General features: G+C 39.8%; 1 protein-coding gene across 10 annotated transcripts in view; it reads right to left on the bottom strand.

Annotated features, from left to right (window-relative positions):
- Positions 1–13,807, bottom strand: part of ANKRD42 (ankyrin repeat domain 42) — an 82,655-nt gene that overhangs the window by 6,312 nt on the left and 62,536 nt on the right. For 4 of the 10 annotated variants that reach the window (XM_021062582.1, XM_021062579.1, XM_021062580.1 and 1 more), the window contains 2 exons: positions 12,244–12,388; positions 4,328–4,410 (listed from right to left, as the gene is read on the bottom strand). In XM_021062582.1, the coding sequence (XP_020918241.1) occupies positions 4,328–4,410; positions 12,244–12,388 (228 nt within the window). Of the gene's footprint in view, positions 1–72; positions 12,389–13,807 lie in introns of those variants that run through there. The other 6 variants (XM_013979195.2, XM_021062584.1, XM_013979196.2 and 3 more) reach the window with 4 other exon arrangements.

Here is a 13,807-nt window from a genome sequence, read left to right as displayed (position 1 = left end):
ACACACCTACTATGAAAATAATGGGTATATGTGATTTTTAATTAAATAAATATACATAATTTGAGCACATCATTAGGTTCAAAATAATAAAGTTTAAATAAGCTTTATTTCTCTCTTACCTAGTTCAAGCATAAGTATGCGTCAGGGTCCAGGCCACTTTTTCTTTTTAAAATTGACATAGTTGATTTACAACGTTCTGTTGGTTTCAAGTGTACAGCAAAGTGGTTTCTTTTTTTTTTTTTTAATTGTTTTCCATTACCGTTTATTACAAGATATATCTATACATAGATATATATCTTTTTTTGTCTTGTTAGGGCCATACTCGTGGCATATGGAGGTTCCAGACTAGGGGTCAAATCAGAGCTGTAGCTACTAGCCTACACCACAGCCACAGCAACACCAGATCCAAGCTGCATCTGCAACCTACACCATAGCTCACAGCAGCGCTGGATCCTTAACCCACTGAGCAAGAAAGGCCAGGGATCAAACCTGTATCCTCATGGATGCTAGTCAGATTCATTTCTGCTGAGCCACGACGGGAACACCGTAAGATATTGAATACAGTTCCCTGTGGTCCACACTAAATCCTTGTTGTTGATCTTTTATACATGGTTGTACACATCTGTTAATCCCATACTCCCAGTTTATCCCTCCCCTTTGGTAACCATATATTTGTTTTCTAGGTTTGTGACTCTGTTTCTATTTTGTAAATAAGTTCATATATATATATGTTTTTTTGGTTTTTTTAATGGCTGCATCCACAGCATATGGAAGTTCCTAAGCCAGGGATTAAATTGAAGTTGCATCTGTGACCTGTGCCACAGCTCCAGCAATACTGGATCTCAACACCCAGCGCCACAGTAGGAACTCCTTTGCTATTTTTTAGATTTCACATATAAGTGATAGCATGTAATATTGGTCTTTCTTTGACTTCACTCTAAATCTATTTGTGTTGCTGCAAATGGCATCATTTCATTCTTTTTATGGCTGGGTCGTATTCGATTGTATATATACCACATCTTCTTTATTTATTCATCTGTTGATAGACACTTAGGTTGCTTCCATGTCTTGGCTATTGTAATTAGTGGTGCTATGAACATTGTGTGCATTTGTCTTTTTAATCAGAGCTTTCGTCTTTTCCAGATACATGCCTTGGAGTGGGATGGCTGGACCATATGGTAACTCTTTTTAGTTTTTCGAGGTGCCTCCATACTGTATTTCATAGTGGCTGCACCAGTTTATATTCCCACCAAGCATGTAGGAAGGTTGTTCCCTTTTCTTCACACCGTCTCCAGCATTTGTTATGACTTTTTCATGATGGCCAATTCTGACTGGTGTGAGGTGGTATCTCAGTGTAGTTTTGACTTGCATTTCTCTAGTAATTAGCAATGTTGAGCATCTTTTCATGGGTCCAGGCTCCTTTTTATTCTTACTGCTCCACCATTTATGGTGATGCCCTCATTCACAAGGTTCAGTGACTCATTTCAGAAGAAAAGGGCAAGATGTGGGGAAAGCCCTTTCCCTTTAGGGACATGACACCAAGTTTATACACACCATTTTTGCTCACATTCTGTGGGCCACAACTTGGTTTGTTACGTGCAAAGGAGACTGGGAACCTAGTCCTTATCCTGAGCACCCACAAGCCAGGTACATACTAATACTCTGGAAAAGAGGGAGAAGAGCTATTGGGAGACAGCCAGGGAACTCTGCCACAGGGCGCCTGCTTCTATTACAGCACTCTTCTGGTATTTCCTACCTCACTGGTACAGACAGAGACTAGAGATACGGCCTTGATAAAACTGGAGCAAGTACAACAAACTATTTCCAGGGTTGGGATTACTTTAAGGTCCCCAGGCTAGAAGGAAAAAATAAGGCTGTGTGTAGTTCCAGAAGCTGAGAGAAATACTGGATTTGGGAATTCCAAGAAGAATGCAGACTCTGAAATTTCCCTCCCAAAGTTAGGATCCTAGCTCCACATTGCTGAGGGACTCTTGGCAAATTACTTAATCTCCACATATTGACTAGCATACCTGTCATAGAGCCATGGGGAGAATTAAGCAATAATACATGTAAAGGGCTTGGCACAGATCACACATAGTAAGTGCCCAGTAGATCTTGACAACTACTTTTACTACAGATTGAAAGCCTATGGGAAACCACAGAAAAGCTGACAATATGACTATAAAGGTTACCAAAAGGATACGAACACTTGCTTATAGGCTCCAGACCAGGCTGAGCTGGTCTTAACCATCACATGCACTCATGTCAGGGCAAACTGGTCCTAATGATACTGGACCAAAATGGCCTTTAGCGTCCATGTGAGACACCTGCCAGGGTCTAAAGAGGGGCAGTCTGGTGTGTGGTGAGAAGGCTGTTGCCAGTGAAGCAAGCCCAAAGCCAGTAATCAAATCTTGAAGGAGGAGGCAGGGTCTAGACTTGTGCCCCAAGAGAGCCACTCACTTGCTAGCTCAAGAAAGGAATAGGTGGAGTGAAAAAAGTGACGGAATTGAAGGCAGAACTGAAATGAAAGCCATGGTTGGGTTTTGATCAGCAAAGTCACAGGGGAAAAAGAATAAAGCCACATGTTTTTCAGCCTGTCCTATTATTCCTTTCTTATAAAGCTTGCAAGACAGAACACTGGTTGATTTCTAAAACAGATTATTTAAATGTGTATTTTCAGCAAACACATTATGGGGTTTTTTAAAAAAATCTTCAACAGCTGATTTCCATTCTATATGAACTTTCCTTAGTGAGCTATCTTGTTGTTATTGTAAAGTTGTCCTTTTCTAAAACTTAGTGGTCTTTTTCTCCCGAGTTCAGATGCTTTTTAAAAATCAAGTAATTTGACGTACAGATGGCCAACAGGCACATGAAAAGACACTCAACATTGCTAATTGTTAGAGAAATACAAATCAAAACTACATGAGGTATCACCTCACACCAATCAGAATGACCATCATCAAAAAAATCTACAAAAAAAAGTGCTGGAGAGGGTGCAGAGAAAAAGGGAACAACTTTTCTGTAGTCTTGGTGGGGTGTAAACTGGTGCAGCCACTATAGAAAACAGTATGGAAGTTCCTCAGAAAAACTAAAAACAGAGTTGTCATATGATTCAGCAGTCCTACCCCCGACACATGTCTGGACAAAACTGTAATTCCAAAAGACACTCGCACTCAGTGTTCATAGCAATGCTGTTCACAACAGCCAAGACATGGAAACAACCTAGATGTCCATCAACGGATGGATTAAGAAGATGGGTGTACACAGAAGAATGAAACAGGAGTTGCCATGTGGCATAGCGGTTAAGGATCCAGCAGTGTCAGCTGCAGCAACTCCAGCTGTTGCTGTGGCACAGGTTTGATTTCTGGCCCAGGAACTTTCATATGCAATGGCCATGGCCAAAAAAAAAAAAAAGGGGTGGGGGGAGAGGTGGTATATATGCGCAATGGAATGACTACTCGACCCTGGAAAAGAATGAAATAATTGCCATTTGCAACAACATGATGGACCTAGAGATTATACTAAGTAAGTCAGAAAGAGAAAGACAAATATACAATATCACCTACATGTGGAATCTAAAATATGACACAAATGAACTTACCTACAAATCAGAAGTAGACTTCTAGACATAGAAAACAGACTTGTGGTTGCCGGAGCAGAAAGGAGATGGGATGGGTTGAGTTTGGAATTAGCAGATGCAAACTATTCTATATCAAAGGGATAAACAACAAGGTCTTACTGTCTAGCATCGGGGACTATGTTCAATATCCAATGATAAACTCTAATGGAAAAGAATATGAAAAAATGTGTATATGTATAATAATCATTTTGTTGTAGAGCAGAAATTAACACATTATATACCAATTACACTTCAATAAAATATTTTTTAAAAATTCTTATAAAGTATCAAGTCGAAACACGGGGGGAGCTATATCTACACTAGTTAAAATTCTACTTTAGAAAGTAAAAAATATATAATTCTATTACGAAGTTATAATAGAACTTCTAGTCTTTATTATCTATAAATAGACCTTTTGAATATTACACTGTATTATTTTAAAGTTTATGTGAATACTTGCAAAATTAATTACTCAAATCCAGCATCTTGACTTGCCTACTACTTAAATACATAAAAAGTATGTTGGGAGGGGTAATACAACAGCCCCTGTAATTTTAATCCCTTTGACATTATATGACATATTTCTGCCTTCAGAATTGGAATAACAGCATGTCAGAGTAATTCTGAGAAGAATTTATACAGATGTACGTTCATATCAATTTAAAAATTTTTTTAAATCAAGTTTAAAGTTATTTCACTGATTAGTACCTTTTCACAAAAACTCCCCCAGAAGACACCTTTTTCTTCACTCGCCTCTTCTCTTTGCTTGACTCACAAGAAGAGTCATCTTCCTACAGAGGAAAAAAGAGCCAAATAAGATTTCCATGCTAGACACATCTTCATCTTCCTACATTGTCTGTTCCAAAAGGAAAAAATTAACCATGCTAATACTTTCAACTCTTGGCTTGTAACTCTTTTAGGATTTTGTGTGAATCAATGCTTATGTCTGAAGTGCTCGGGCATCACACTGTGCTGACGCATCAGCCTGGGAGGCACCCTGAGAGATCACCCACTCCCACCTCTACCTCATGTATCCAACACACAGAACACCTTACTATTTCTGCTTCTATGTTAGACCAACGTTTCACAACATATAACCAAAGAAAATAACACAGCATTAGCATGCCATCCTCTGGATCCTCTGCAGCTCCACTGTGCTAGGAATCAGATTTCCTGGGTCCTGCACTTCCTCTTCTGTTCACACATCCCTCGACTGCTCCTGTCTCATGTTCCACTTTGCCCTGCTACCTGTTTCTGAGTATTTCTCATCTGTTCTGGTATTCTCAGCACAGAAGATTCATTACAGAAATGCTATGGGAAGGAGCAAGAGAACACTAGAAACAGTCGATACTCACTAGATGTCAACCACCTTTGAATTCTTCTGGTCAAAAAATGCTCTGCACCCAGTTGGGCAGGACAGATCTGAATGCAGGAGTTTGAGGAACATCACAAGGCACCTGTCCATCAGGAGAGCCCACGGCTGGATTTAGCATTCCCCAAAATGCTCCCGCCTACACCTCTGCCAATGAGGTCAGTCGGCTTAGCTCATACAGTAGTGTAGAAACGTAGAAGCTAGCTCCCATTATTCCAACACCACCTGGGAAAACAACCACATGACTGTTCCCTCCCCCACTTAGCTGCAAACTTGAGGAACAGATAGAGAATCTGCTAGCCCTCCCTCCTCGTGGCCGGGCCCTGAAGACCTAAGGTAATATAATGGTCCCTTCCTTTGAAAAAGGTTGCCAACCAGTCTGAGGACCAGTAACAACAAACCTTTTATTGGGCTTAGCATTCGATGGCACTATATTTCACACGTTACATATGTAACAAGGTGAAATCAGTCATGTTACCAACATTTTAGAGATGCAAGAACAGAAGTCAAGGAGGTTAAACAACCTTCTCCCAGGTCACAGCATTAAATGGATTTTGTCTGACACCAAAGGTTTCGTTTTAAAACCATTCCTTAGTCCTGTCTTCCAGCCAAAGCTGTGCTGGCTCCTTCAGTTCCTGAGAGTCCTGTACACTGTGTATACCATGCTGTAGTACACAGAAGACAGGAGATCTGGTTCCCACTCCGGAGAATGGAGTGCTGGGGTAGCAGGTATAAAAGTGCTCAGTTCACCCCCCAGGTCTCAGGAGGTCCTCAAGATCTTTAGGGGATGAATGTAAAGGTGTCCCCAGAAGAAAGACCCTGAGGTAGGGCAGGAGTTTAACCCTGTCCAACTAGAATGGAGCTAGAGAAAGAACAAAATTAGCAAGAGAGAAAGCTACTTGTCAGAGATAGCCAATTTTCTAGTGCTTAAAAGCATTACAAGACTTTCAGAAACAGTAATATTTTCCCTTTGCTTTTCATACATGCTAACTCCCATGTAGGGTTTTTTTTGGGGGGGGGGGGTTAAAAATCCCAAATATTCTAGAAATGGTGGAATACCAAAGCCTCTATTAGCACCAAATAGGAAACTTGTTCTATCAAACCAAGCCTTACTGTAAACTAGTTAAAAATATGTGCTTGGCACTTGATAGGCCTCCAGTAAGTGTTTACTAAAAGTTCCAAACTTCCAAATTCTAGACATTTTTGCCTTTGGGGAACACTCTTCAAGATTACTCATTTCCTCACTATAAATTATAGCCAGAAACACATTTCTCCCTAATATGTGTTTTTACCAAACTGGGGAAAAGAGGATGGAGATACTGCAATACTGACATACTTAATGCATGAATCATGGTTCTTAGGCACCAGAAGCAATTCTAAGTGTTAAACAATAACCCTGTGTGCCAAGTCAATGTATTTTAAATATATATTAGTTTCCATCTGAAGGAATTTACAGATGTGTTAGACAGATTAATAATACTGTTTATGAAACTGCTGAAAGAGATTATGTGTCTAAAATTATTGCCTGGGTATATGGAATTGTTTTTTTAAAAAATTCCATGCAAACTGACAAGTTCTGGAAAGCATATGCAACTAAAAGGAGATAAATCCCACCTTCGTGATTACAAGAACAGTCTCTTAACTGTGTCAAAACAGTATAACCGATTTAAAAAAAAAAAAAAAGAACAAGAAGAGGGAAATCACAAACTTAGGGAATTTCCCTAGACTAACAGCTTAGCTTGGATAAATTCACATAAGCTCTCAGACTGCTCCAAGGACCATTGCAGGCTCAGAGGCTATGCTGTCAGAGGACAGAGAAGCCCGGTAGAGACTATCAGCCCAGTTCCATGTCTGTATAGGTAGAAAACAAGGGTAAGTTAAAGATTTATGGGATATTACCACTTCTGGGTTGGCCATTCTTGATTGGCAAACATGACCCAAAGCTTAACACCAGAGACTTCACGCATGATACTGGTTTTAGAGGTAGAAGTTATGAGGAGTTCAGTGCTGCCTCAATCTGTGGACAGGTATCTCTGACAAAGCTATTATAGTTTCCATCTAGTTTAATTTTTTTTTTTTTTCTTTTAGGGCCATACTTGCAGTATATGGAAGATGCTGGGCTAGAGGTCAAATTGGAGCTGCAGCTGCCATCCTATACCACAGCCACAGCAACTCAGGATCTGAGCCACGTCTGCAACCTACACCACAGGTTAAGTACAATATACAAAGAACACTCCAAAAAGTGTACAGTGTGATGAATTTTTACAAAGTGAAAATACCCAAAGTGACCAAAACTGAGATCAAGAAATTGAGGAGTTCCCATCATGGCGCAACGGAAACAAATACGTCTAGGAACCATGAGGTTGCGGGTTTGATCTCTGGCCTCAGTGGGTTAACCATCCGCCGTTGCCGTGAGCTATGGTGTAGACTGCAGAAGCGGCTCAGATCTGGGCGTTGCTGTGGCTGTGGCTGGCAGCTGTAGCTCCGATTAGACCCCTAGCCTGGGAATGTCCACATGCCGCGGGAGCGGCCCCAAAAAATAAATAAGTAAATAAAAATTGAACATTACCCATATCCCAGAAGCAACCATTTGCCTCCATTACCTTGATTTATTTATTTTACCTATTTTGGGACTGCATGACATTATACAGTACTATTTTTGGTTTTTTTAGAGCTGCATCTGCATATGGACATTCCCAGGCTACGGGTCAAATCGGAACTGTAGCCACTGGCCTACACCACAGCCACAGCAATGCCAGATCCAAGCTGCATCTGTCAACTACACCACAGCTCACGGCTACACCAGATCCTTAACCCACTGAACAAGGCCAGGGATTGAACTTGCATCCTCATGGATGCTAGGCACATTTGTTTCCACTGAGCCATGATGGGAATTCCACAGTATTATTGTCTAATTTTCTTTTGTTCAGCATTATGTTTGTGAAATTGATCCTCACTGATGTGTAAGGCAGTAATCCATACAGTTCCATGCTTTATAACATTCCATTGTATGATTATACCAAAATGTATTTACTCTTACTGTCGATGGAATATTTGTGGGGTTTTTTCTAGTTTGGGAGGTATTTATAATAGTGCTTATATTAACATTCTTGTACATGTCTTTTGGTGCCCGTCTGTACATCAAGAGACATGTATTTATTCCACAGTGGGAATTGAGTCAGAGGTATGTATGCATTCAGCTTCAACAGATATGACCAAACAATTTTCCAAAGTGATTTAAGATCAATTTACACTACCACCAGTGATGAAGAAGAGTTCCACTTGAAAGTTCTCGCAAGGATCCAGTGTTATCACTGCAGCAGCCTGGGTTGCTGCTGTGATGCAAGTTCAGTCTCTGGCCCAAGAACTTTCACATGCTGTGGAAGTGCCCCCCCCCCAAAAAAAAGCATGGACTTGGGGTTAAGCAGTTAAATTCAAATCATGACTACCCCTCCAGCAAGCTGTGTGACTTTACAGAAATTCCTTATTTTCTCTGAGATTTGGCTTCTTATTTGTACAACTAAGATAATAACATCTGCCAGATATAAAGTTCTTGGTACTGAACCCAACACATAACAGATACTCAGTAACTGTTGTCGATGATGATGTTCTTCCTCGAGGCAAGTTAGATGATCTCACAGAACTTGCATTTTCAGTGCTGTGGGTAAAGTAGCCAATCAAACTAATACAAATTATGAGGTATCCTAAGAGAGGTACAAAGTGCTTGCTGAAAGGAGAAGTATGTGGCCAGAGGGGTTAGGACAAGGTTGACAAACAAGATGGTTCCCAAAGTTATTTTGAGAAGCAGAATTGACAGCCTTCAAGGTATACAGAAAAAATGAACAAAGGCTTGGGGGTGGGAAAGTGTGGGGCAAGATCACAAAAGGTAGGCTACATGCAGGAGAATAGAAGAAAGTAAGGCTGCTGAGGTAGGTTAATGCAGGCTGAGATAACACTATGTTTTGAGAAGGCACTATAGAAATAGTTATTATCAAAACCAGTTCCTATTATTAAACTATTTAAGTGCATTATATCAAACTATCCTAGAATTTTTTTTTTCTCACTAAAAATTACACTACTACAGATTCTTTTACAGGGTAAAAAGTCTTAAAGATACATTGCAATCATAGCTCCTTACCAGGAGGTGGCAGGAGAAAGATTTAGTCAGAACTCTCTTGCAGACAATATAAATATGCATTGAATCAAAAGTTCATTTTATACTCCAAAATAAATTAATTCCTCCTACTGTCAGATGCATAGGGCTCTACACATTTATTTATCTACTGACTGTGTTTATACAACTCAAATGTAGAAAACAGAAAGGAAGAAAAACGACAAAAGGATATGAGGAGGGGAGAATATACTACAAATACTATGAAACAGAAACCACCTCAGCATTTCTACATTGTATTTCATCTAATAGCAATCCAATCCCATGAGATAGGTGTTATCTCCATTTTAAAGATGAGGAAATTGAGACCCAGAGACTTTTGGAGAAGAGAAAATAAACAGCTGGCATGACAAGTCAGTGCCATTTGCTCTTTTACAAAAACTGGTATAACCTACAGCAGGCCTGCCCAGGGGACAGGGACAGCGCTGAGAACCTAGGTTAGAGAGCAAGGTTTTAGGGAGAAGTGCTCTAGAGTGTGACATGGAACTCAACCCTGGGAACAAAAACGCTTTGAGGCAAGAAAAGAGTATTTTTAAATAGCTAAAAACCAAAATTTTCTATGTAGAAAATCAATTTGGATTAACTCAAAAGGTGTGCAGCTCGTGATCTCCAAATAATCTAGGCAGCTGGTGAAGAACATAGCTTCCTGCCTCTGAGGAGCCGAGCTAGCAGAGTTCCTGCCACAAGGGGGAGGGGGAGCGGTTTGAACTGCCAGCCATGGTTTATAAAAGGTGTGTGTCTGCTAGCCAACACCACCAGACTGCACCTGCTAGCTTCTCCACACCTAAGTGTCCTCGGGGCTAAACTGGTATCAGATGGATCACTGCAAAAGTAGAGAGAATGGATTAATTATTATGCTTCATGATGTCCCTTGGAAAAGTAAGCACTGGTGAGATACCAAAACCCAGAGAATGGGTTTGAATTTGCATATAGAAATACACATATGTCACTGCAGATGAACAGAATGTTGTCTAATATGAGACACACCAAACTGTTACCAGTAGCTTCCTCTAGAGAGTAGAACTCTGTATGTGGAGGAGCATCTGCCCTGTTTTTAACACTTTACAACAAGCACATGTATCATTGTAATGTTTTTAAAGTAGTTAATAAAGAGACTAGTGGTTAGTTTGTACAACATTAAAAGGAGCTACGAAGTTATTATAGATCATGTTTGAGGTGATACAGATCTAAAGCAAAGTTAACTCGCCCACAAGGACTAAAGAAAAATTTCCCTATGGAAGGGAAACATGAAATGTACGTGAGCTCCCACACTATGTCACACAGCTGTCCACAAGGGCCACATCTTACTAGCAGAGGAACATGAGGGCCAAAGCCTCCCTGACACACTTTCTTCCTTCTCTACTCTGACTAGATGGCCTGAAAGACAAGCACCACTGGGGGTTTCTTGCTGTCACTTTCACTCTCTATCCTCCAGATGCTTTTGTGCGTCTGTTCTCTGCGTTTTTCATATCTCTTTCTTTTTACAGCAGTTTATTTTGGATATTTAGGATGTTAAAATATACATCCTCTGCAGTTGTCTTAGAATTCTTATTGATGACTCTGCTTATAAAAATTTTTTTCATAGAAGAGGCAAGAATGTACAATGGAGAAAAGACAGTCCCTTCACTAAGTGGTGCTGGGAAAACTGGACAGCTACATGTAAACGAATGAGATTAGAACACTCCCTAACACCATGCACAAAAATAAACTCAAAATGGATTAAAGACCTAAATATAAGACCTGTTACTAGAAAACACAGGCTGAACACTTGGACATAAACCACAGCAATATCTTCGCAGATCCACCTCCTAGAGTAATGACAATAAAAACAAAAATAAAGAGAACTAATTAAACTTAAAAGTTTTTGCACAACAAAGGGAACCCTAAACAAAACAAAAAGACAACCCATAAAATCAAAATTTTTGCAAATGAAGCATCCAACGAAGGATTAATCTCCAAAATATATTAATACCTCTTGCAGCTCAATACCAAAAAAAAAAAAAAAAAACGAACAACCCCATCAAAAAATGGGCAGATCTAAACAGACAGTTCTCCAAAGGAGACATACAGATGTCCAAAAAAGACATGAAAAGATGTTCAACATCACTAATTAGAAAAATGCAAATTAAAGAGACTATGAAGTACCACCTTAAACCATGACTCGAAAAGATACATGTACCCCAATGTTCATTGCAGCACTATATACAACAGCCAAGACATGGAAGCAACCTAAATGTCCATCAACAGAGGAGTGGATAAAGATGTGGTACATGTACACTATGGAATATTACTCAGCCATAAGAAGGAATGAAATAATGACATCTGCAGCAACATGGATGGACCTAGAAATATCATGCTAAGTGAAGTTAGACAGTGAGACCCAAAGATCATATGCCATCATTTATAAGTAGAATCTAAAGACAGATACAATGAACTTATTTGCAGAACAGAAACTGACTCACAGATTTTGAAAAACTTATTGTTACCCAAGGAGACAGGATGAGGGTAAGGATGGGCTGGGGATGGAAATGTTATAAAATTGGGTCGTGATGATGGCTGAACAATTATGAATGTAATAAAATTCACTGAGTTTAAAGAAAAGGTTTTTTTCCTTATATAATAAAAAAATAAGCAAAAAACGTACTGTAGTTGTTCCTTGATAGCCTAGCAGTTAAAAGATCTGGCTTTGTCACTGCATCACCTCAGGTCACTGCTGTGGCTCGGGTTCAGTCCCTGGCCCAGCAACTTCCATATGCCATGGGTGTGGTCAAAAAAAGAAAAAAAAAACCTTACTGTACATTTAAGAGCCAGGCTGCAATTATAGCTGATAGATAGATGTGTGTGTGTATGTGTATAAAGTTTATAGAGTAATATACACACACATGCATGCTTTTAATCCTTACAACACTCAAAATTATTATCTCCAGTTTATATCTAAGGCATAGAAAAGTTAAATGACTCGTCCAGGTCAAAATGGGTTGTAGCCAGTATTCAAACCCACATAGCCCCATCGGAAGTTTATACTCCTAGCTACTTTTGTATACTACTTCTTAAGACAAATGTGTCATGAAGGATACCAACCACAGCTGCAAAGTTGGGGGCTTGAATTTTTTCCAGCATTTCCCTGAGTTGATCCACCTCTGCTCGATACTCATCCAGCTGACATTCTAATTTTTCTCTACGTAGCCGTTCATACTCCAGCTGGCCCTGCAGTTCTTTGATAGTCCTGTCCAGAAAATTTGTTTCCAGTCAATCTCCAGTGCCAACTAGCAATTATTTTTTATAACAGTGAAGTATTCATACATTATATTTAAAGCAAATAAGAAATCATTTATTCAACAAATATGTATTGAGTCTACTATGATCTAGACACAGCGTAGTGTACAAAACAGGTCAGATCTGCCCTTGTGAGGCTTACCTTATCAGTGGAGGATGACAGCAAAGAAAATAAATAAGTAAATATATGTATGTTGGAAGGTGATAAATGCTAAGAGAGAAAAAAATAAAGAAATAGAAAAATAAAGAAAATAGAAAATGTTGAGGAGGGAAATAATACTTCATATACCTGGCCAGGGAAGGCCTTACTGAGAAAGGGGCTTGTGAGCAAAGTCCCCAAGGAAATAAGAGAGATAATCAAGTAGACTTCAGGGGAAGAACATTCCAGACAGAGGGAAGAGCAAGTGCAAAGGCCCTAGGCAGGGGCCAGTGTGGCTAGAACAGAGTCAGAGGTAAAAGGGGGCCAGAGCAAGGAGGGCCTTGTAAGTCACAGCAAGGACTAGGCTTTAACTCAGTGAAATGGGAAGCCATCAGAAGCTCGGAGCAGAGAAACAGCACAATCTGACGTAGATTTCTTTTGCTTTGTTCAGCTTTTTTGTTTGTTTAGGATGTAAAATTTGCTTTGAGTGAATTATACAAGTACTAGGTGCACAATTCAGTGAGTTTCCATTAATGTGCAAACCCTTGCATCCACCACCACTACCAAGGTATAAAATACTTCCATCATCACAGAGTTCCCTCATGCCCTTCCCAGGCAGTCCTTGCTTCACACAGGCAATCACACTTCAGAATACCTATCATGTTAGATCAGCTTTGTCTCTGCTTGCAAATGAAATTGTACATTATATACATTTGTGTGCCTGTTTTCTTTCAATCAACAATGTATGAGATTTATCTGACTTACGTTTTAACATGATAAAGAGACTGCAGGGTATGGGGGTGGGGAGTTAGGGAGCAGAGACAAGAAATTGGGAGACATAACAGGAAAATGTTAAAATAAATCCAGACAAGTGATGCTATGACTTGAACCAGGGTTTTCTTCTGCTTTATTGCCCCATGGTGAAGGGAACAGAACTCCCAAGGCCTGCAGAGTTGGACGTCCGGTCCCAAAGAAGGCAATCTAAGAGCATACAGTAGTATGCTGTGGTATGCAAGGGAGTGGGGTTGAGGTTGGGCAGAGAGAAGAAGAATGCTACTGTGGAAACCTAGAATTCAGCAAATGAGAAAAGAAAATCAGCCCCAGAGTAATACGACCATCTTTTCCTGTATTCTGAGTTTCAGCTAACCTATTAATAACAAAATAAAAAGGATATCCCTCAAACCAATACTTATCCAGGTTTTCTTTACCATTAGATCTAAGATGAGGAGT

Source organism: Sus scrofa, chromosome 9, assembly GCF_000003025.6.
Source record: "Sus scrofa isolate TJ Tabasco breed Duroc chromosome 9, Sscrofa11.1, whole genome shotgun sequence".
Classification (NCBI taxonomy): Eukaryota; Metazoa; Chordata; class Mammalia; order Artiodactyla; family Suidae; genus Sus; species Sus scrofa.
This window is presented reverse-complemented; position numbering and strand designations above follow the sequence as displayed.